This window comes from Xenopus tropicalis, chromosome 5 (genome assembly GCF_000004195.4).
Source record: "Xenopus tropicalis strain Nigerian chromosome 5, UCB_Xtro_10.0, whole genome shotgun sequence".
In the NCBI taxonomy this organism is placed as follows: domain Eukaryota; kingdom Metazoa; phylum Chordata; class Amphibia; order Anura; family Pipidae; genus Xenopus; species Xenopus tropicalis.
Window position 1 is genome coordinate 5890535 of NC_030681.2, and position 21696 is coordinate 5912230.

A 21696-nucleotide genomic window follows, 5' to 3' on the forward strand; every position below is an offset into this window, starting at 1 on the left:
GATCTGTTTGGCACTTTCTATTCCCTGTAGATATACTGCTTGAGTTCAACCCACTGCTCACTGGGTTTTCAACCGGGACAGGGAACAAAACTCTTCATAATTCCTATCTGAATGAAGCTGTTCCTGGAGCCAAGGCCTTGTAAGTTTGTTTCCTTTAGCATCTAATGTTTAGCTTTAATTCTGTAGCAGAACTAGGGGCCCATAGCTGAGCTGTCTGTAGGGGGTCCCAATAGAATGGCCTGGGCCCTGCAGCGCAACAGATATAGATGGGAGGTGTAGCCATATGGGGTAGTAATGTAAGATGGTATTAGTAAGGCAACATGGAGCAGTGGGGCAAGATACTCAACCTGCACAATGGGGTATTAATCACAGGGCCAAAATCCTAAGACATGTTTTGGGGGGATTCTAGGGGTACAACACAGTATTAGTGAGGGTGTCACTTTAAATCATGAAAGCTACAAATTATTCTTATATTTGTTTCAGTAATTTACCAGAACAAGTAAAGGACCTGATTGCTCAAATGAAAGAAGACAGGGTAAGAAAATAATAATTCAGAGCAAGTTAACATACTGTGTATATAGTACAATTTTGCTTTTTGGGGTCCCCAACTTAAAGGTTTCTAGTAGATGTTGACAAATAGCTCTCAGCCTCGTGTGGCTATTCATTGGCTGTGATCTGAATGTGCTTATTTGTGCCCAGGGTACCCCCAGAACTATAGCAGGGTGACTGTTACCCCAATGTTTCTATATATCTGTAACCTTGTTATGGGCTAAGGGGGCCCAGCCTGAAGGCCAGTTAGGGGGGGATTTGGGGGCTTATTTGTGCCCTGGGTACCCCTGGAACTATAGCAGGGTGACTGTTACCCCAATGTTTCTATATATCTGTAACCTTGTTATGGGCTAAGGGGGCCCAGCCTGAAGGCCAGTTAGGGGGGATTTGGGGTGAGTGCTTATTTGTGCCTTGGGTACCCCTGGAACTATAGCGGGGTGACTGTTACCCCAATGTTTCTATATATCTGTAACCTTGTTATGGGCTAAGGGGGCCCAGCCTGAATGCCAGTTAGGGGGGGATTTGGGGTGAGTGCTTATTTGTGCCCTGGGTACCCCTGGAACTATAGCGGGGTGACTGTTACCCCAATGTTTCTATATATCTGTAACCTTGTTATGGGCTAAGGGGGCCCAGCCTGAATGCCAGTTAGGGGGGGATTTGGGGTGAGTGCTTATTTGTACCCTGGGTACCCCTGGAACTATAGCGGGGTGACTGTTACCCCAATGTTTCTATATATCTGTAACCTTGTTATGGGCTAAGGGGGCCCAGCCTGAAGGCCAGTTAGGGGGGGATTTGGGGTGAGTGCTTATTTGTGCCCTGGGTACCCCTGGAACTATAGCAGGGTGACTGTTACCCCAATGTTTCTATATATCTGTAACCTTGTTATGGGCTAAGGGGGTTCAGCCTGAAGGCCAGTTAGGGGGGGATTTGGGGTGAGGGCTTATTTGTGCCCTGGGTACCCCTGGAACTATAGCGGGGTGACTGTTACCCCAATGTTTCTATATATCTGTAACCTTGTTATGGGCTAAGGGGGCCCAGCCTGAAGGCCAGTTAGGGGGGGATTTGGGGTGAGTGCTTATTTGTGCCCTGGGTACCCCTGGAACTATAGCGGGGTGACTGTTACCCCAATGTTTCTATATATCTGTAACCTTGTTATGGGCTAAGGGGGCCCAGCCTGAAGGCCAATTAGGGGGGGATTTGGGGTGAGTGCTTATTTGTGCCCTGGGTACCCCTGGAACTATAGCAGGGTGACTGTTACCCCAATGTTTCTATATATCTGTAACCTTTTATATGCCAGGGAATAGGGGGATTCTGGCCAAATGTTGGACTGCAAAACCAGGAAGTCTGAAAAAAATGTGTTTGATTAGGTTCTGTACCTGCTAATATTATGTCCATAACTATGATATTTTCTACAGAGATTCAATTACAATAATGACTGGAAAGTGATCACTATATTAATTGGACCTAATGACTTGTGTTCTTCGTGCTCAGATGCTGTAAGTGTTATTATTCTTCCTTATGTGACCTCCAGCCATTGCTTGGATTTGCCTGTTTAGGAAAAATGTATAATCTCTGTATAACGCCTGCATCACATATTTATTTAAAAAAATAAAAGCCATTATTTCCAGTTCTAAAGTATATTTTTCTGTACAGTGTAAACCTGTGTCCATGTCAGCCATTAGCTGTACTCGCTGATACTCAGCAGAGCAATGTGGGTGGAGCTTGGGAAGCTGCAACTTATTTTCATTGTTATATTTTCCTCTTTTTCTCCCCAAAGAACTTTTATTCCACCAAAAACTTTATCGATTACATTCAAGAGGCGCTGGACCTGTTGCACAAGGAGGTAGGAATGCGGATATAGGAGGCAGAAATACCAGGGTATATATGTGTATCAGACATGGGAGTTAAATATTTATTTATTCCCTTTCCGCAGGTCCCTAGAGCGTTTGTTAACCTGGTGGAAGTGATGGATATCTACCCCCTGAGAGAAGCTGTTTTGGACCCACGAGTGAAGTGCCCGGTGCTTATTACTAAGTAAGTCACAGCAGAGCTGTCTCTCTGGTCGGGCCGGGCAGGTACTGCTGGGATTTATTTATTCAGCTCTAGCTAAGGATACTCATGCTGCTTGACTCTGTCAGTCAACCTGAATAAATAAGGAATAATATCCCCTGGGTCACCATGGAGTTCCATATAGAGAGGGCAGTTACACATCCACTCACATATCCACAGTCTCCCACAGAGTGTGACTGTCTCACATCCAGAGAGAGAGATTTAATTGGATCCCTGTCTCTCTGTCTGTAGGATGCTCTGCCCCTGCCTGCTAAACATTGCCGACAACTCACAGGAACTGAAGATCGTACGGGAATTTAACAGCGGCTATCAGGTACGGCTTGTATTGGCCCCAGCCTAAGCCAATGGGCCCTGGCATGTAAAAGGAATAAAGCCCCTGGCTTATCCCTGGGCACCTTGAGTAACATTTCGGTGCAGCTAGAAACTGCTCTGAATTGCTTTAACTAAAAGGCACTTAGCTATCGCTGACCTCTATATAATGGAAAGTTAATACAGGTATAGGACCCGTTATCCAGAATGCTCGGGACCAAAGGTATTCCGGATAAGGGGTCTTTCCGTAATTTAGATCTCCATACCTTAAGTCTACTAAAAAATCTATAGACCATTAATTAAGCCAATAGGATTGTTTTGCAGCCAATAAGGATTAATCATATCTTAGTTGGGATCAAGTACAGGTACTGTTTTATTATTACAGAGAAAAGGGAATCATTTAACCATGAAATAAACCCAATAGGGCTGTTCTGCCCCAATAAGGGGTAATTATATCTTAGTTGGGATCAAGTACAGGTACTGTTTTATTATTACAGAGAAAAGGGAATCATTTAACCATTAAATAAACCCAATAGGGCTGTTCTGCCCCAATAAGGGGTAATTATATCTTAGTTGGGATCAAGTACAGGTACTGTTTTATTATTACAGAGAAAAGGGAATCATTTAACCATTAAATAAACCCAATAGGGCTGTTCTGCCCCAATAAGGGGTAATTATATCTTAGTTGGGATCAAGTACAGGTACTGTTTTATTATTACAGAGAAAAGGGAATCATTTAACCATGAAATAAACCCAATAGGATTGTTCTGCCCCCAATAAGGGGTAATTATATCTTAGTTGGGATCAAGTACAGGTACTGTTTTATTATTACAGAGAAAAGGGAATCATTTAACCATGAAATAAACCCAATAGGGCTGTTCTGCCCCCAATAAGGGGTAATTATATCTTAGTTGGGTTCAAGTACAGGTACTGTTTTATTTGATTAAAATGGAGTCTATTTGAGACAGGCTTTCCGTAATTTGGAGCTCTCTGGATAATGGGTTTCTGGATAAGGGATCCCATACCTGTATTAAAGGGGAACTGTCATTAATGTAAATAATCACCCAACCTGTAGCCAATGCTTAATCTTTATTCACAAACAGGTTGCACTAATTACGGTAATCAGATCAGGGACAGACAAAAATGTTTTTGCAGAAAGAAGGTTTCGGGGTTTATAATGTGGTACAAATAAAATATGAATAAAATAAGAAGTTGTGTAATAAGGCACACAAGTGAGTCCCTACGCAGATCCTCCTATTTAACCCTAAAGCAACTCTTTGTAATGGGAACTGCCAGTAACTGTGTAATTTAGCAATTCTTTAAAGCAGACGGTTAATAGGTTATAGAATGGCCAATTCTAAGCAACTTTTCAGTTGGTCTTCATTACTTATTTGTTACAGTTGTTGAATTATTTTCCTTCTTCCTTCAATTCATTGCAGTTTTTCAATGGGGGTCACTGACCCCGGCAGCCAAAACCTATTGCTCTGTGAGGCTCCAGTTTTACTGTTATTGTTACTTTTTGTAACTTTCTTTTCTATTTATGCCTCTCCTGACTTTGATAGTGAATGTCTTATGGGGGCCTCTGTTCCTTTGTTACAGCGCAACACCCAGCAGTTAATTGACACGGGAAGGTACGACACAAAAGATGACTTTACTGTGGTTCTGCAGCCATTCTTCCGCAACCCCAAAATTCCCAGTCTCCCGGTGAGTAACTATTCCCACTCCCACCCATAACTGTAACTGTACAGAGAACTGTTCAATGAACACAGTCAGCATTACCCTCCTACTGATCTCAGGGAATGGATATTGAATACTGAATGGTACAGAGCCCCTCAGTGACTTCTAATATCCTTATCATTTACAGTAGGGGGTACATTATCCCTTATAATACATGAGTGATACTCAGAGTTCCCTGTATAACTCAGCCTGCAGCCTTGTGCCTTTATATGGGGGGCACAGAACCCCTCAGTGACTGCTAATATCCTTATCATTTACAGTAGGGGGTACATTATCCCTTATAATACATGAGTGATACTCAGAGTTCCCTGTATAACTCAGCCTGCAGCCTTGTGCCTTTATATGGGCACAGAACCCCTCAGTGACTGCTAATATCCTTATCATTTACAGTAGGGGGTACATTATCCCTTATAATACATGAGTGATACTCAGAGTTCCCTGTATAACTCAGCCTGCAGCCTTGTGCCTTTATATGGGGGGCACAGAACCCCTCAGTGACTTCTAATATCCTTATCATTTACAGTAGGGGGTACATTATCCCTTATAATACATGAGTGATACTCAGAGTTCCCTGTATAACTCAGCCTGCAGCCTTGTGCCTTTATATGGGCACAGAACCCCTCAGTGACTGCTAATATCCTTATCATTTACAGTAGGGGGTACATTATCCCTTATAATACATGAGTGATACTCAGAGTTCCCTGTATAACTCAGCCTGCAGCCTTGTGCCTTTATATGGGGGGCACAGAACCCCTCAGTGACTGCTAATATCCTTATCATTTACAGTAGGGGGTACATTATCCCTTATAATACATGAGTGATACTCAGAGTTCCCTGTATAACTCAGCCTGCAGCCTTGTGCCTTTATATGGGGGGCACAGAACCCCTCAGTGACTGCTAATATCCTTATCATTTACAGTAGGGGGTACATTATCCCTTATAATACATGAGTGATACTCAGAGTTCCCTGTATAACTCAGCCTGCAGCCTTGTGCCTTTATATGGGGGGCACAGAACCCCTCAGTGACTGCTAATATCCTTATCATTTACAGTAGGGGGTACATTATCCCTTATAATACATGAGTGATACTCAGAGTTCCCTGTATAACTCAGCCTGCAGCCTTGTGCCTTTATATGGGCACAGAACCCCTCAGTGACTGCTAATATCCTTATCATTTACAGTAGGGGGTACATTATCCCTTATAATACATGAGTGATACTCAGAGTTCCCTGTATAACTCAGCCTGCAGCCTTGTGCCTTTATATGGGCACAGAACCCCTCAGTGACTGCTAATATCCTTATCATTTACAGTAGGGGGTGCCGCATGCTGTCTCACCTAACCTTTTTATCTCCTTCCACTTCTTTCACTCTTGTTTTCAGAATGGGACCCCGGATGCATCGTTCATGGCCCCCGACTGTTTTCACCTCAGTCAGAAGTCTCATTCACAGATGGCCAGGATGCTTTGGAAAAATATGGTAAAGAGAACTTACCAGCAGAGGGCGTATTATGGTGCCTAATGATGAATGATTGGCAGTTTGGCCTTGGTGTGCCCTGTATCTGGGAGTAGGGGGTATAAATAATACAATGCAGTAGTTAATATCTTATCTCTACCTCCACTCTTTAAAGAATTACAGGCCCTGATTGGTTGCGCACAGTGCGTATGTGTGATGTCAGTACGCAGGGGGCGCAACCGTATAAAAGTGTGTGGATGCAGCGGGGAGCCAGGGGACAGACACAACCGAAAGACATAGGAAGCAGGAGGTCTCTGGAGGATGGAGCTGGGGGGAGCCGTAGGAAGCTGTAGGTTGCTGGTGGGGGGGGGGAGCTGGAGGATACTGGGGGGAGCTGCAAGATGCTGGGGGGAGCTGGAGAATGCTGGGGGGAGCTGAATGATGTTGGGGGGAGCTGGAGGATATTGGGGAGGATGCTGGGGAGCTGGAGGATACTGGGGTGGGGAGCTGGAGGATGTTGGGGGAGGATGCTGGGGGGGAGCTGGAGGACGCTGGGGGGAGCTGGAGGATGCTGGGGGGAGCTGGAGGATGCTGGGGGGAGCTGAAGGATGCTGGGGGGAGCTGAAGGATATTGGGGGGAGCTGGAGGATGTTGGGGAGGATGCTGGGGTGGTGAGCTGGAGGATGCTGGGGTGGGGAGCTGGAGGATGTTGGGGAGGATGCTGGGGGGGGGAGCTGGAGGATACTGGGGAGGGGAGCTGGAGGATGCTGGGGAGGGGAGCGGGAGGAAGCAGTGGGGAGTGAGCCATAGTATGAGGACACTGGGGGAGGACCAGCAATATTTTAGGGGGCCCTGGGCTGGCACAAATGCAAAACATAACCCCTGGCTACCAATGTTTTAGGGGGGTCCTGGCTACCAATGTTTTAGGGGGGTCCTGGCTACCAATGTCTGTGCTACCAATGTCCTTTGTATTGATGGGAGGGGTCACTGGGGGAAGGGCCATTGGGGGGCAGGGCACGGGAGGAGGGGGGCCCAGAAAATTTTGTTGTGAGGGGCCCCGTAATTTCTGATGGCGGCCCTGACCTCCCCCATTGCTGCTACAAGAAAGTATTTAGCACTGACTTTATATTCTCTCTTTCCTTAGCTTGAACCAGTTGGAATGAAAACGGATCTATTAGACTTTGCAGCTGCTGAGACGCTGACCTGCCCCACCCCGGTATGTAATAACACAATCCCTGATTGGTCAGTGGCCAGTGAGTGGCCTCACTTTAGAGTTTATTTGCCCATGTATGTGGCCAAACCAACAGCCTGGTCAATAGATTCAGCCAATAAATCTGAAGACCAAGGAGATGAAGTGGATCTTATTGTCACAGAGCAGAGCAAATACTGACCTCATTATGTTCCCTCTTTCCCTCAGGATCAGCCGTTCCTAAGGACATACAAAAACAGCAATTACAATTATACCCCTGCACAGCCCACCCAGCCCCCTATAAAGGTAAGTCCACCCCCTTATATGGGTTATTGTATATCCACAATAGAATGTTAGGACTGCCATTGTGAGTATAATATAAATGTAGATGCAATCTGCTTCCCTGCTGCTAACACTTTGGATGAAATGTCTGAGAACCTGTCTACGTTTCGATGAGCTGAATTACATTTTACACCTTTCTTTCTGTTGTGTAGAACTGGGGCAGTGACCTGACATGCCAGGCAACCGGACCTTCCTCCCAAGTCCCAACATCAGGTAAGGGCAGAGCCAAACCCCACAGTATCACTAGGAAATGAAATCTGGGAGCAAAGTCTTGGGCACCCCAGGGATGCTGCACCACACTGTCAAGATCAGCCAATCGGAATCAACCAATCAGCTTTTGATTGTGATTGTTCTATGCAGTTCAGAGTAATGAAAGCAAGTAACTGGTTGGTTGTTATGGGTTACAGGGCTTCTCTGGTTACTTATAGGCAATTTACAAAGTGTTTGTTGGCTCCTTACCATAAGGTTCCTATTAGAAAGGTGTTGCACTTGTCCATTCACTAATAACCCAAGCCCTGTGCTATGTACAGAGAGTAATGGATCCATATTCTATTTATCTACCTCAACAGTGCACAAGTTACGCCCAGCTGACATCAAGGTGGTAGCGGCCCTTGGGGACTCCCTGACCGTAAGTACAGAGTTCCATCATTGATCAGTAAAGGACGATGAGTTGGGTCAAGTTGTGCCCAATTATGTCATCGCAGCCCTTAATGGGGGCAGAACAGCCCTACTGGGTTTATTTAATGGTTAAATGATTCCCTTTTCTCTGTAATAATAAAACAGTACCTGTACTTGATCCCAACTAAGATATAATTACCCCTTATTGGGGCAGAACAGCCCTATTGGGTTTATTTAATGGTTAAATGATTCCCTTTTCTCTGTAATAATAAAACAGTACCTGTACTTGATCCCAACTAAGATATAATTACCCCTTATTGGGGCAGAACAGCCCTATTGGGTTTATTTAATGGTTAAATGATTCCCTTTTCTCTGTAATAATAAAACAGTACCTGTACTTGATCCCAACTAAGATATAATTACCCCTTATTGGGGGCAGAACAGCCCTATTGGGTTTATTTAATGGTTAAATGATTCCCTTTTCTCTGTAATAATAAAACAGTACCTGTACTTGATCCCAACTAAGATATAATTACCCCTTATTGGGGCAGAACAGCCCTATTGGGTTTATTTAATGGTTAAATGATTCCCTTTTCTCTGTAATAATAAAACAGTACCTGTACTTGATCCCAACTAAGATATAATTACCCCAAGTCCTGAGCATTCTGGGTAATAGGTCCCATACCTGTAGTTGCCCCCCTGCCCAGTGCAAGGTGCCATATAGTGACACATAGTGGGAATGTTGCATCACGTTGTTTCTATGTTGGTTACAGGCAGCGTTTGGCGCTAAGTCAACTTCAATGGCTGAATTGGGGACTGAGTATCGGGGGGTTTCTTGGAGGTAAGTCTGCACATAAGCAGGGCCGCCATCGGGAGGGGGAGAGGGGGTACAATTGTGCTTTGCCCTGTGAAATCCATTCTTTCATAAGGGGGGCCCGGCCCTAAATCTGACATTAACTGTAAGAAATCATTTCATTTCAGCATTGGCGGCGATGGGACCCTGGAGGAATGTACCACCCTGCCCAGTGAGTAAGGGACACGCGCCATAACATAAATCAATAGGTTGTATAGGGTTTCCCATTGTGTCAGAATAAACAGGTCGTAGGTTTTTGTATGTTCATTATAGTGATATCCCCCCCCCTCCCCCCCAGCAGCCGATCAGCAGAACAATGGGAAGGGAGTAAGATAGCAGCTCCCAGTAGGTATCAGAATAGCACTCAATAGTAAGAAATCCAAGTCCGGCTTGGGACTCCTCCAGTTACATGGGAGTAGTAGAAACAATAGGTTAGCTGAAAGCAGTTCATTTATAACATTTTGGGGCTAACTCAAACCTTTCTCTGTTTCTGTTCCTTTCAAGATATTTTGAAGAAATTCAATCCAAACATAAAGGGATTTTCCACTGGAGTCGACAGAGAGAACGCAATGTTTAATGTCGCCGTTGGTGGAGCAAAAGCAGAGTAAGTAACAAACACGTCCTCCTTTTTGAATTATTTGCCTTCCCCTTCTTTCCCTTCCCTCTTCCCATCTTTCAAATGCAGATCATTTGTACTTAATCCCAAAATAATGTCTGCAGGGTCGGACTGGCCTCTGTAGGGCCCATCGGGGCTACCAACACAGGGGCCCCCAAACCCCCCCAGGTGCCTCCACTGCCTGCCCAATCCCCTCCCCCAAGCGTGCCTACCTTCTTCCATATTTTCATTGGGGGAGAGAGATGAGACAGTGGGGGAGCGCCAAGGGGAATGGGTCTGGGTTGGTGGGTCCCACGAGAACCTGAGCCCAATGGTATTTTCCCAGTGCCCCCGTGGCCAAGTCCAACCTCTGTCACTTTCTTATTGGCTACTTTTCTCCCACCAGAGATATGACTTCTCAAGCAACCAACCTAGTGAATAAGATGAAAGAAAGCACCGTAAGTTGGGTCTGAGCCTTTAAACCCGTATTGCTTTAAAGGGGGGGTGGGTTAGGGGTGAATATACACTACAAGTTACTGTGCTACCCCAAATACACACATTCTAGCCTTTCAGTAATTGTTATCCCCTGTATTTCCTCTTCAGGTGATCAATTTTAATGAAGACTGGAAGGTTATCACCATTTTTATTGGCGGCAACGACCTCTGCCAGTTTTGCCACAACAGGGTAAGGGAAACCGTAATGTTCAGTATTTCCTATACTGGTTATTGATACTGTATTGTTTATGTATTGGTAACCGATATACGAGATGTTGGCATCAATATGCTGGGCAATGGGTGGGGCTTACCAACTGTTATGTATATTCCTTCTGTATGTTCAAATGTTTATACCTCATAGGTGGGGCTTACAATTGATAGTATATGTACCCGCCATTTGCCCACCATCTGGCTTCCCCCATACTGGGAAATGGTTCAATTAAACACTGCATGAACTTGTCATATCTCAGAATTAAGCGCTCAGATATAGGGACCTGTGAGAGAACTTCACTTCTCATGTGATTGCCAGCTGATACCGTAAAGCTTTCCATAATATATAATGGTTTTTTCTTCCCTTACAGGACAGATATTCCGTGCACAATCACGTCACCCATGTTAAAAATGCTTTGGACATTCTATACAAAGAGGTACTGTACGTTATCCTTGCAAAACACTCACTAGTGAGGGAAGGGGCAAAGCTTATGCTGCTGGTATAGGAAGTAGCTTGGCTGAGCCAGCAGTGTGATTGGTGCATATCACTGATAACAAGTTGTGATTGACCCCAATTTGGCTGTAAAACAGACAAAACACGGCTAGTATAGGTTTAAAGCATGGGGTACATGCGACTCAATCCTTCAGGATGGGCCTTCGGTAATGGAAGTAACCAGTGGAACCAGGGGTGTGGATCAGGGTTTAGCTACCGCCTGTCTCCTATGTCTTAACCGTGGCCCTATGCTGAGGCAACAGTGCCTGTATGGAAGGGAACTTCCAGCTACTTTCCTTGGTGGAGCCCAAACTGCTCTTGCTTCCTTCCCTCTCTATCTCACTCCCCTAGAGTAACTATCTAACTGGTCCTCGTTCACGGGGTGATGTCTCTAGGGTAAATTAAGGCTTTACTGGGGCCCTGTTGATCCCAGGCTCAGTGGCCCTTCACCTGAGACACAGTGGCAGCCAAAGAAGAAGCCACTCCCTCCTGCTAAACACTATATTAGAGTGCAAGGGGCGTGGTCAACCCAAATAACCAATAAGGAATAAGGCAAACTCTAAACTGATACATGGGCCTCAGTAACAGCATAAACTAAGGAAGTTGTAGGGTTTAAAGCCATAGGGGCATATTAACCCTATGGGTCCCTACAGAACCTTTAACTCAAACAGCCCCGGCTTAAACAAATAAACCCCCTACACGAGGGCTAATGGACTCTATTCTGAGGGTCGGCCCTAACCACTCACATGTTCCAGCTTTCTGCTGGGTCACAAGTTAAATAATGTTCTGGACGTGGTAAAAGGGATAGCGAAAAGTGCAGTACAGTTGAATAGATTTGTTACTCAATTCAGAATGTTTTTTGCAGATTCCTCGTGTTTTTGTGAATCTGGTGGAAATCCTGGAGGTGGAAGGGCTGCGCAGAGTAAAGGCAAACACTTTTGGCTGCACCCTGCTAAAGCCGTAAGTATTAATCTGCCCGGCTTCCCTGTGCCAGGACTGGGGTTTGGTGTAGGGCAAGTAGCAAGTCATTGTGAAAACTGATTACTTGAATTGGTCATTGCCAGTGATAAGCCTGTATGCCACACACAGTCATTTTATTTTATTTTTATTGGGGTGCCTAATTCCCTTGAACCCACACAGTGTAGGCCCCTTGCAGGTAGTTGTTTTTATACCAATAGTAGCACAGGACAAAGAAAGTAGGACAATACATGGGCAGTAGGGCAAGATGGCAACAGTAGTACAAGATGGAGACAGTAGGACAAGATGGCAACAGTAGGACAAGATGGAGACAGTAGGGCAAGATGGAGACAGTAGGGCAAGATGGAGACAGTAGGACAAGATGGAGACAGTAGGACAAGATGGAGACAGTAGGACAAGATGGAGGCAGTAGGGCAAGATGGAGACAGTAGGGCAAGATGGCGACAGTAGGACAAGATGGAGACAGTAGGGCAAGATGGAGACAGTAGGACAAGATGGAGGCAGTAGGACAAGATGGAGGCAGTAGGACAAGATGGAGACAGTAGGGCAAGATGGAGAAAGTAGGGCAAGATGGAGGCAGTAGGACAAGATGGAGACAGTAGGGCAAGATGGAGACAGTAGGGTAAGATGGAGACAGTAGGACAAGATGGAGACAGTAGGACAAGATGGAGACAGTAGTACAAGATGGAGACAGTAGGAGAAGATGGAGACAGTAGGAGAAGATGGAGACAGTAGGGCAAGATGGAGACAGTAGGGCAAGATGGAGACAGTAGGACAAGATGGAGACAGTAGGGCAAGATGGCAACAGTAGGACAAGATGGAGACAGTAGGGCAAGATGGAGACAGTAGGACAAGATGGAGGCAGTAGGACAAGATGGAGGCAGTAGGACAAGATGGAGGCAGTAGGACAAGATGGAGACAGTAGGGCATGATGGAGAAAGTAGGGCAAGATGGAGGCAGTAGGACAAGATGGAGACAGTAGGGCAAGATGGAGACAGTAGGGTAAGATGGAGACAGTAGGACAAGATGGAGACAGTAGTACAAGATGGAGGCAGTAGGACAAGATGGAGGCAGTAGGACAAGATGGAGACAGTAGGGCATGATGGAGAAAGTAGGGCAAGATGGAGGCAGTAGGACAAGATGGAGACAGTAGGGCAAGATGGAGACAGTAGGGTAAGATGGAGACAGTAGGACAAGATGGAGACAGTAGTACAAGATGGAGACAGTAGGACAAGATGGAGACAGTAGGGCAAGATGGAGACAGTAGGACAAGATGGAGACAGTAGGACAAGATGGAGACAGTAGGGCAAGATGGAGACAGTAGGGCAAGATGGAGACAGTAGGACAAGATGGAGACAGTAGGACAAGATAGAGACAGTAGGACAAGATGGAGGCAGTAGGACAAGATGGAGGCAGTAGGACAAGATGGAGGCAGTAGGACAAGATGGAGACAGTAGGGCATGATGGAGAAAGTAGGGCAAGATGGAGGCAGTAGGACAAGATGGAGACAGTAGGGCAAGATGGAGACAGTAGGGTAAGATGGAGACAGTAGGACAAGATGGAGACAGTAGTACAAGATGGAGACAGTAGGACAAGATGGAGACAGTAGGGCAAGATGGAGACAGTAGGACAAGATGGAGACAGTAGGACAAGATGGAGACAGTAGGGCAAGATGGAGACAGTAGGGCAAGATGGAGACAGTAGGACAAGATGGAGACAGTAGGACAAGATAGAGACAGCCTACCAGAATAACTGGGTTCAGCTTCCATTTATGGACATTTAGAATTTTCCAGTTATTCCCATGCTTTCAATGGTCTTGTAGAATTACAAGCTGAAAGAAGTTTCTTTTATTTCCTGACAAATAACAGAACTGATATTTGGTTTGTTCTTCTTTAGGAACCTTTGTCCGTGTTTCATTAACCCACGGGAAGGCTCCCCGGAGCTGTATGAAATGAAAAGGTTTAACAAGGACCTACAGGTGAGAAAGTGTTGGAACTGGGACAAAGCTCCCTGCCGTGCCGAGTACAGAGAATTCTGTTCCTGGGTTAATACTGGGGAGGAGATGGATTTACTTACTCAAGATGGGGGTGGGGGTCCTGCTTGACCATGGGAGAGAGAACAGTCCAAAAAGAGTCTCAACTGATGTGCAGGGAAGTCTCTTTTTGGGCTGTTCTCTTTCCCATGGTCCAGCAGGACCCCCACCCCTCATAAAATGGTCTCTGCAAAATATACTCTCCTACCCCAGGACCAGACTGTGCCTGTTTTTCACCCTGTAGCACAGTTTTTATGGCATCAACTATTAGCCCCCCCCAGGCCTGAGCAGTAGATGGGATGTTGCATTTTACTACCAACTTACACATCAAATCCCAATCACAGCGTGAGACTCTGACTATTAATTTTCTTTCTATCAGAGCCAAGTCACGGCATTGGCTGACAAATACCAGGACCGGGAAGACTTCACTGTCGTGGTGCAACCATTTTTCAAAAACAGCGTTTTGCCTGTTGATAAGGTAAGTCGGCCTTCAGTGATCCTCTTTAGCTAAATACCAGGCACTAAATAAAGGATTATATCAATACGAATATATGTCCCTCTCTCCCCTCAGAACGGCGATGTCGATATAAGCTTCTTTTCCGTGGATTGCTTCCATTTCACTGAGAGAGGCCAGTCAGAGATGGCCAAGGCCCTGTGGAACAGCATGGTAAGTGGGAGCTGTCTCTGTCTGTAATGGGGATATAAACCCAACCATAACGCTGCCCCACGGCGCCCCCTAGTTTTGCTATAGAAGTTGTCGAAAAACGTAATTCTAGATGCAAGGAAATTCCCCAATGAGCCTTCTACTGAGCAACATGTGATTATAAGTGCAAGAGAAGTGACCAATGAGAATGCTGATTCCCAGCACTGTGTCAGGCCCCTTGCTGGTACCTTACATATAGAGATAATGATGGCATTTTCCCCTCATTATATGGCACAGGAATCAGACATGGGGATAAAGGGACAGACTTGTTCAGTGCTGGGAAACTGTGCTTATTGCTCCCAACTCCAATTGCAGGAACAGAGAACAGGGAGCCGGATTTACTCACACCAGCTGGGATTCTCATTGGGGGATTTCTTGCATTTTAATGGGGGAAAGTTTTATTGGGCAATATTGCTTTAAGAATACAACCCTGATGTTGCTGGACTACAGCTCCCAGCATGCCTCACCCTTCATTATATGTTACATTATTCTGGGATTTGTAGTCCGGCAACAGCTGAGTAACGTTTGGTTGAGCCGCGCTGTGCCGCAGGGTTTAGTGCCCCTTTAAAATCAAACCAGAATGGAGGAATGGGTCAGTGTGGGTGTAGCTCGCCCAGTAGGTTGGGATGTACCCAAATCTGTTGGATAAGGATGAACAGAATCTGCCCGTCACTTATTTTTTTTAATATATCTGCTTAATTCTCAGCTGGAACCCATTGGACAAAAACAGGAATACAATAATTTCACCAACGATCGATCAAATCTGAAATGCCCTACGCAGGTGAGTAGATCTTATAGTAGCTCAACAATACACAATAGTAAGTGCACATTATGTGTCACATAGTATAACTGAATCAGTGAAGGCACAATACATACAGATATAGGTGTGGGACCTTACTATGTGGCTAAATGGCTAAAAATGAAAATCCGACAATTTTTCAGATGACTAAAGGGGCCGTATCAAGGGCCCCTCAGACTGCTGGGGGGGCGGACTGCCATCAACACACCCCAACCTCCCCCCCCCCCCCATCAGCGGCAAAATGTGGCCCAAACTTGTCGCATTTCCCCCCAACCCCTCCCCCCAGCGCCCCCTTTGGTCCTCCCCACCGTCCGTCCTCCCAGCTCCCCCGTCCTGCTCCTCGCTGAGTCCTCTCTCTCTGCTGCCAGGGGTGAGGACGCAGCGGGGGGCCGGGTAAATTCCCCTGGGGGGCTGAACCCAGCCCGTGGGCCATAGTTTGGGGACCACTGCTTTAGAGATTTCGCTGAGTTTTGTCCAAAAACTCGACTTTTTGAATTCTTGCAGCAAGCCGGAGTCAAGTTTTTTACGACTTTTCTCGCAGTGACTTTTAATATCAGACATTCGAGAAACCGAATTTAAAAATGAAAAAAATGATAAATATTGGAGATTCAGTAAATCTGCCTGTAGGTTTCCTATTAAACTGCATTTCCTGATATTTTCCAGGACAAGCCTTATCTCTTCACCCTGAAAAATAGTGGGCTCCCTGAACCCCCTGAAACTGTTGTTCCCGTGCCAGAGGAAAAAGAAGGCCAGGTGCCCTACTGGTCAGTGATAGTGGGCACCATTGGCGGATGTGCTGTAGGGTGTGCGATTGTCGGCATCGCAATGTCCATGACGTATAAAAAGAAGATGCGCAAGATGTGATCACTAACAAAAAACAGTTCTTCCTTCTGAGCCCCACCTGCAGCCGCCGTAGCGGAAATTTACTGACTCTTCCAAATTCCTATTGATCCCCCCATCTATCCTGGGCCTGGGGCCTCCCTCTGAGACAAATGCTCCTTGGTTAAAGGCCCAGTAACACCAAAACATCAACATTATTCATTTGTATTGACCCTCCAGTTATTCGCATCCTGTACTTATAAAAATATTTCCTTTTATTAGTTGACCCAAATTAAATGTTGGAGCCAAGAATTGCTTTAGAATGATGCGCCTTCTGTTAATTTCCCATTTGCCCATTTGGGGAGGATATTTTAGATCAGGGGTCCCCAACCTTTCCTACTCGGGAGCCACAGTCAAATGTAAAAAGACTTGGGGAGCAACACAAGCACCATAAAAGTTCATGGAGGTGCCAAATAAGGGCTGTGATTGGCTATTAGGTGCCTCTATGCACCCTATCAGCTTACAGGGGCTTTATTTGGTAGGAAATCTTGTTTTTATTCAACCAAAACTTGCCCCCAAGTCAGGAGTTCAAAAATAACTACCTGGTTTGGGGGCACTGAGAGCAACATCCAAGGGGTTGGGGAGCAATATGTCCCCCCTGAGCCACTGGTTGGGGATCCCTGTTTTAGAGACTCACTGGGAACAGTATGGGGACCCGACGCCAAAGGTTTATGAATCACTGGTGTAAATACTGCGAAATGCGTATTTTTTTTAAAAAGTCTTTATCGTACGCGAGTGTAAATCTGTGTAAATTACTGGCACAATAAAGGCTGAATACACAACAATGAGATGTGAGTAACTGTATCATGTGAGTGTATCGTGCCCCCGGGCAGCGCTGTGTAACCTACAGGGTTAATCCCATTACTATTGTGTATAGGCATCTGGCAAACTCCTCATTAGACTTATTTACAGATTAGAAAATTAAACCAGTTTCATTCACGTGAATCAAATGAACCATTTGTCCTTCTTTAGACCCAAATCAGTTTATCCCCCAGCGCGTCACTGAAAATAACAACAACCGGTGGGGCAGGTACCGCTACCTGGGGAAACCAAAAGAGCTCTCAGTACCCCCAGGTAGCGCTACCTGCCCCAAAGTACCCCCCTTTGGAATAGGCAGTTGCCCCCATGTAACCCTGAGAAACACCGACTCTCACACAGGGGCCACACACAGGGGACTCCCAACACCTTCCCTCAGATGGATCACTCACTGGGGATCCGCAGGGGGTAAAGGCACCCAACCTCAGTGTAGCAGATCCCTCTTTACAGACTGACACTCCCGATGCCAAGCAGAGCACTGACACAGTCTGTACACTCACTGCTTACTGGATCTCTCTGTCTCAACTCAGGCAAAACAACAGGGGCCCCTTTATAAACTGCTGCCCCCCCCTGATTTTTGGCTCCAAACCTAGGCACCCCTTTCGACCAACAATGATAGAACTGAGCTCTTCCCCAGGCACAGGAACACAAATAAGCACTCACCCCAAATCCCCCCCTAACTGACCTTCAGGCTGGGCCCCCTTAGCCCATAACAAGGTTACAGATATATAGAAACATTGGGGTAACAGTCACCCCACTATAGTTCCAGGGGTACCCAGGGCACAAATAAGCACTCACCCCAAATCCCCCCCTAACTGGCCTTCAGGCTGGGCCCCCTTAGCCCATAACAAGGTTACAGATATATAGAAACATTGGGGTAACAGTCACCCCGCTATAGTTCCAGGGGTACCCAGGGCACAAATAAGCACTCACCCCAAATCCCCCCTAACTGGCCTTCAGGCTGGGCCCCCTTAGCCCATAACAAGGTTACAGATATATAGAAACATTGGGGTAACAGTCACCCCGCTATAGTTCCAGGGGTACCCAGGGCACAAATAAGCACTCACCCCAAATCCCCCCCTAACTGGCCTTCAGGCTGGGCCCCCTTAGCCCATAACAAGGTTACAGATATATAGAAACATTGGGGTAACAGTCACCCCGCTATAGTTCCAGGGGTACCCAGGGCACAAATAAACACTCACCCCAAATCCCCCCCTAACTGGCCTTCAGGCTGGGCCCCCTTAGCCCATAACAAGGTTACAGATATATAGAAACATTGGGGTAACAGTCACCCTGCTATAGTTCCAGGGGTACCCAGGGCACAAATAAGCACTCACCCCAAATCCCCCCTAACTGGCCTTCAGGCTGGGCCCCCTTAGCCCATAACAAGGTTACAGATATATAGAAACATTGGGGTAACAGTCACCCCGCTATAGTTCCAGGGGTACCCAGGGCACAAATAAGCACTCACTCCAAATCCCCCCCTAACTGGCCTTCAGGCTGGTTTTGAGCTAAGGGGGTCTCTATACATAAAACCAACACAAGTGTAACCAACTCTTTCTCAGTCCCCCCCCAACCCCCCCCCCCCCCGGCCAATGTATCACTAGAATAAGACAAAATTAAAATCGCAATTTTTATTATTTCATATTTTATTAAAAATGCTCTTCACCACATCAGAGCAGTGAGAACATTTTGGGAAAAAGCAAGATAACAAAGTCATAAAATGCTGCAAATATATTGACTTAGTGACATGTGTTTAAGCCCAGAGACTCCGCCCCCTGTACATGATCCCTGTTGGTTGGGGGTCACCGTGCCAGTTATGGGCAGGAACATTAGGGGACGTGTTTATCCTCCCTCCCACCCACTGTCTCTGTATTTCATTCAGTTTGTGCTTCTCATGCCCTTAGCCGGAGGGATAGAGCTCTTCAGCAATCCCCCCCCAGGCACAGGCTCAGGAACTGTAGGGAAAGCTGCTGGAATTCCCTCTTCTCTTCTCCTCTCGTTCTTCTCTTTCTCTCTGTTTCCCTTGGGCTGCGACACAAACACCTTCTAACATTAAAGCCCAGACGTTTCCCTTTAGGCTTTGATCCTTGATGTTCGTTAGAAAAACAGATTTGCTTTTTCCGCGAAAAGAAAACTTTAGCGGCTCTAGGCTTCCGCTTTGTGCTTTCTCTCATTTGTAGCGCTTCTTCCTCCTCATCTTCCTCATGGTTATGGGGCTTTATAGCCGCGCTCTGTTCCCCTTCACTCTCTGTCCCGGCACAGGCACCATCTCCGGCCTCTTGTGCCTTCATTTTGTCCCAAATATACAGACAAGAGAGTTCCAGTAGGATGAGGATGAGGGTTTGTGGAGACAAAAAGTCCTACATAAACGGAGAGAAAGAGACTTATTACAAAGAACATTCAAAGGGAATTCATTTCCCCCCAAATATTTCATAATTCACTGTATAATGTTCCTATATTGTATTGATAGAAGGACTCAGTAGCAGCTGATGGGACAGAGTAGGGGGGGAATATTACCCAATAACCCCTGATAACCCGTCGGACTCCCACCCTGAGTTGTATGTAATTCCCGCTCACCATAAGGATCTCCTCCATACTAGGCTGCTGCTCGGTATCACGGAAGAGGCGCTTGATATAAGGCAGAATTGGTAGGAAATCCTACGAGAGAAGGAAATCAGTGGGTCAGACAGTTGGACAGTCGCTCACTAAGGGATCAGTCGGTTATGGCAGTTAGAGCCGACTGGCGACGTATTTAGCTCACAATAATAATAATTCCCTACATCATTGTGTCTATGAGATTCTGTTCTACGGATCCCACTTACCTGCATGATGGCGCCGCTCAGATCTGGCTGTGGGTTTGGGTTCTGACCCGCTGTAGGTAGAATGGGACACAGCAAGCCCTGCAATAGGAGAGTATCAGTTACTCACACAGCAGCCAAACACTAAATAACATGGAACAATGGGCCATTCTGGGAGGAACCCAGTCACTTACACTGTACTGGCCCAGTGGCTCCGGGTTCCATTATACTCAGTTACATTGGGGAAACAGAAAGAAACATTCAATGAAACAAATAGAAACTCACATCACATGTTATATCCCCAGGAATGAGCAGGGGCAGCGGCTCGGGCTTCTCCTGTACAAACTGGGTATTGCCGCACTGGAACTCCTCTTTGTTCCTTTCTATGGGCACTGGGCAAACTGGCCCGGGCACAGCGTGGGCTACTGGCTCAGTCCCATAATAGAATTTCTCATCATCGTCATTGATAGGTCTTTCCTGTAGGGAACAAGTGACACGGATCAGATGGGCCGCGGCGCTGTACTGTACATTGCATAGAAACCTTCTGACAAACCCAATAAAAATAAGTGAAATACTGAGAGATGAGACTAATAACTGGGAAGCCATAGGGACTCGGGTACAGAGCCCATTATCCCCCCAGTATAAATACATAGAACTTACTCGTAAAAATCCGGTAAAAATCAAAAGTGTGAAGATCAGTGATTTCATGTTGGCTGCAATCGCTGATCTGCCAGTCCCGGCTGTGAGCAGCCCTGATACCCGCTGGGCTCCATTGTGATGTCAGCACTCATGGGCATTGTGATGTCATTGCTGCCAATCATGGTCACGTGACCCCTGGCAGAAAGAAGCCGATTCTGCTTGTTACATGTACAATGGAAATGTAGGATTCTTACAAACAAATGGCCAGCAGGGGGCAGTACAGCACAGTATTCAGTAAATAGAACTATTTATATAGCACTGACACATTCTGTAGCGCTGTACAGAGATTATACACATTTCTAAAAACATAATTTTATAGCAGGTTTCTCTGTACTTTGAATTCCACTAATAAATTAACCCTATGGTGTCCGTCTCCTTCAGCTTCACTGCTCCCACGGTCAGACATTTTGTGATTCTTAACCAACAGCAGCTGAAATGTTGTTACAATGAATTTAGTTCTATTCTGATATTTTCTAAATTATTTCTCAAAAGGGGAAATAAAGTGAAATAAAAATCTTATTGTGTCTGTCTGTCCCTTTCCCTTCTCTGCACTGCTGGTTCTGACTCCTGATACAACTCCCCAATATCCATTCATTCCTCATTCTCACTGGGTTTATAGTTATGTGTAACTGTCACTGTGTCTGTCCCTTTCCCTTCCCTGCACTGCTGGTTCTGACTCCTGATACAACTCCCCAATATCCATTCATCCCTCATTCTCACTGGGTTTATAGTTATGTGTAACTGTCACTGTGTCTGTCCCTTTCCCTTCCCTGCACTGCTGGTTCTGACTCCTGATACAACTCCCCAATACCCATTCATTCCTCATTCTCACTGGGTTTATAGTTATGTGTAACTGTCACTGTGTCTGTCCCTTTCCCTTCCCTGCACTGCTGGTTCTGACTCCTGATACAGCTCCCCAATATCCATTCATCCCTCATTCTCACTGGGTTTATAGTTATGTGTAACTGTCACTGTGTCTGTCCCTTTCCCTTCTCTGCACTGCTGGTTCTGACTCCTGATACAACTCCCCAATATCCATTCATTCCTCATTCTCACTGGGTTTATAGTTATGTGTAA

General features: G+C 46.0%; 2 protein-coding genes across 2 annotated transcripts in view; one reads left to right on the forward strand and one right to left on the reverse strand.

The window, feature by feature from the left end:
- The window catches only part of plb1 (phospholipase B1), a 51795-nt gene extending 34707 nt beyond the window's left edge, over positions 1–17088 (forward strand). Inside the window, exons 34-57 of the mRNA XM_031902468.1 lie at positions 31–139; positions 484–535; positions 1965–2045; positions 2327–2392; positions 2483–2583; positions 2851–2932; positions 4528–4632; positions 6047–6142; positions 7263–7334; positions 7536–7613; positions 7802–7862; positions 8219–8277; positions 9041–9108; positions 9249–9292; positions 9625–9724; positions 10122–10173; positions 10319–10399; positions 10791–10856; positions 11778–11872; positions 13787–13868; positions 14302–14400; positions 14494–14589; positions 15332–15406; positions 16088–17088. Of these exons, the coding sequence (XP_031758328.1) occupies positions 31–139; positions 484–535; positions 1965–2045; positions 2327–2392; positions 2483–2583; positions 2851–2932; positions 4528–4632; positions 6047–6142; positions 7263–7334; positions 7536–7613; positions 7802–7862; positions 8219–8277; positions 9041–9108; positions 9249–9292; positions 9625–9724; positions 10122–10173; positions 10319–10399; positions 10791–10856; positions 11778–11872; positions 13787–13868; positions 14302–14400; positions 14494–14589; positions 15332–15406; positions 16088–16288 (2021 nt within the window). The 3' untranslated portion in view covers positions 16289–17088. The remainder of the gene's footprint in view (positions 1–30; positions 140–483; positions 536–1964; positions 2046–2326; positions 2393–2482; positions 2584–2850; positions 2933–4527; positions 4633–6046; positions 6143–7262; positions 7335–7535; positions 7614–7801; positions 7863–8218; positions 8278–9040; positions 9109–9248; positions 9293–9624; positions 9725–10121; positions 10174–10318; positions 10400–10790; positions 10857–11777; positions 11873–13786; positions 13869–14301; positions 14401–14493; positions 14590–15331; positions 15407–16087) is intronic.
- Positions 17089–18771: 1683 nt separating this feature from the next.
- Positions 18772–21159, reverse strand: LOC116406447. The gene is made up of 4 exons (XM_031902428.1): positions 20206–21159; positions 19945–20022; positions 19700–19780; positions 18772–19482 (listed from the first exon to the last, which is right to left on the reverse strand). The coding sequence occupies exons 1-4, from the start codon at positions 20626–20628 to the stop codon at positions 19045–19047; spliced, it is 1020 nt and encodes a 339-aa protein (XP_031758288.1). The 5' UTR covers positions 20629–21159; the 3' UTR covers positions 18772–19044.
- Between the last annotated feature and the right edge of the window lie 537 nt (positions 21160–21696).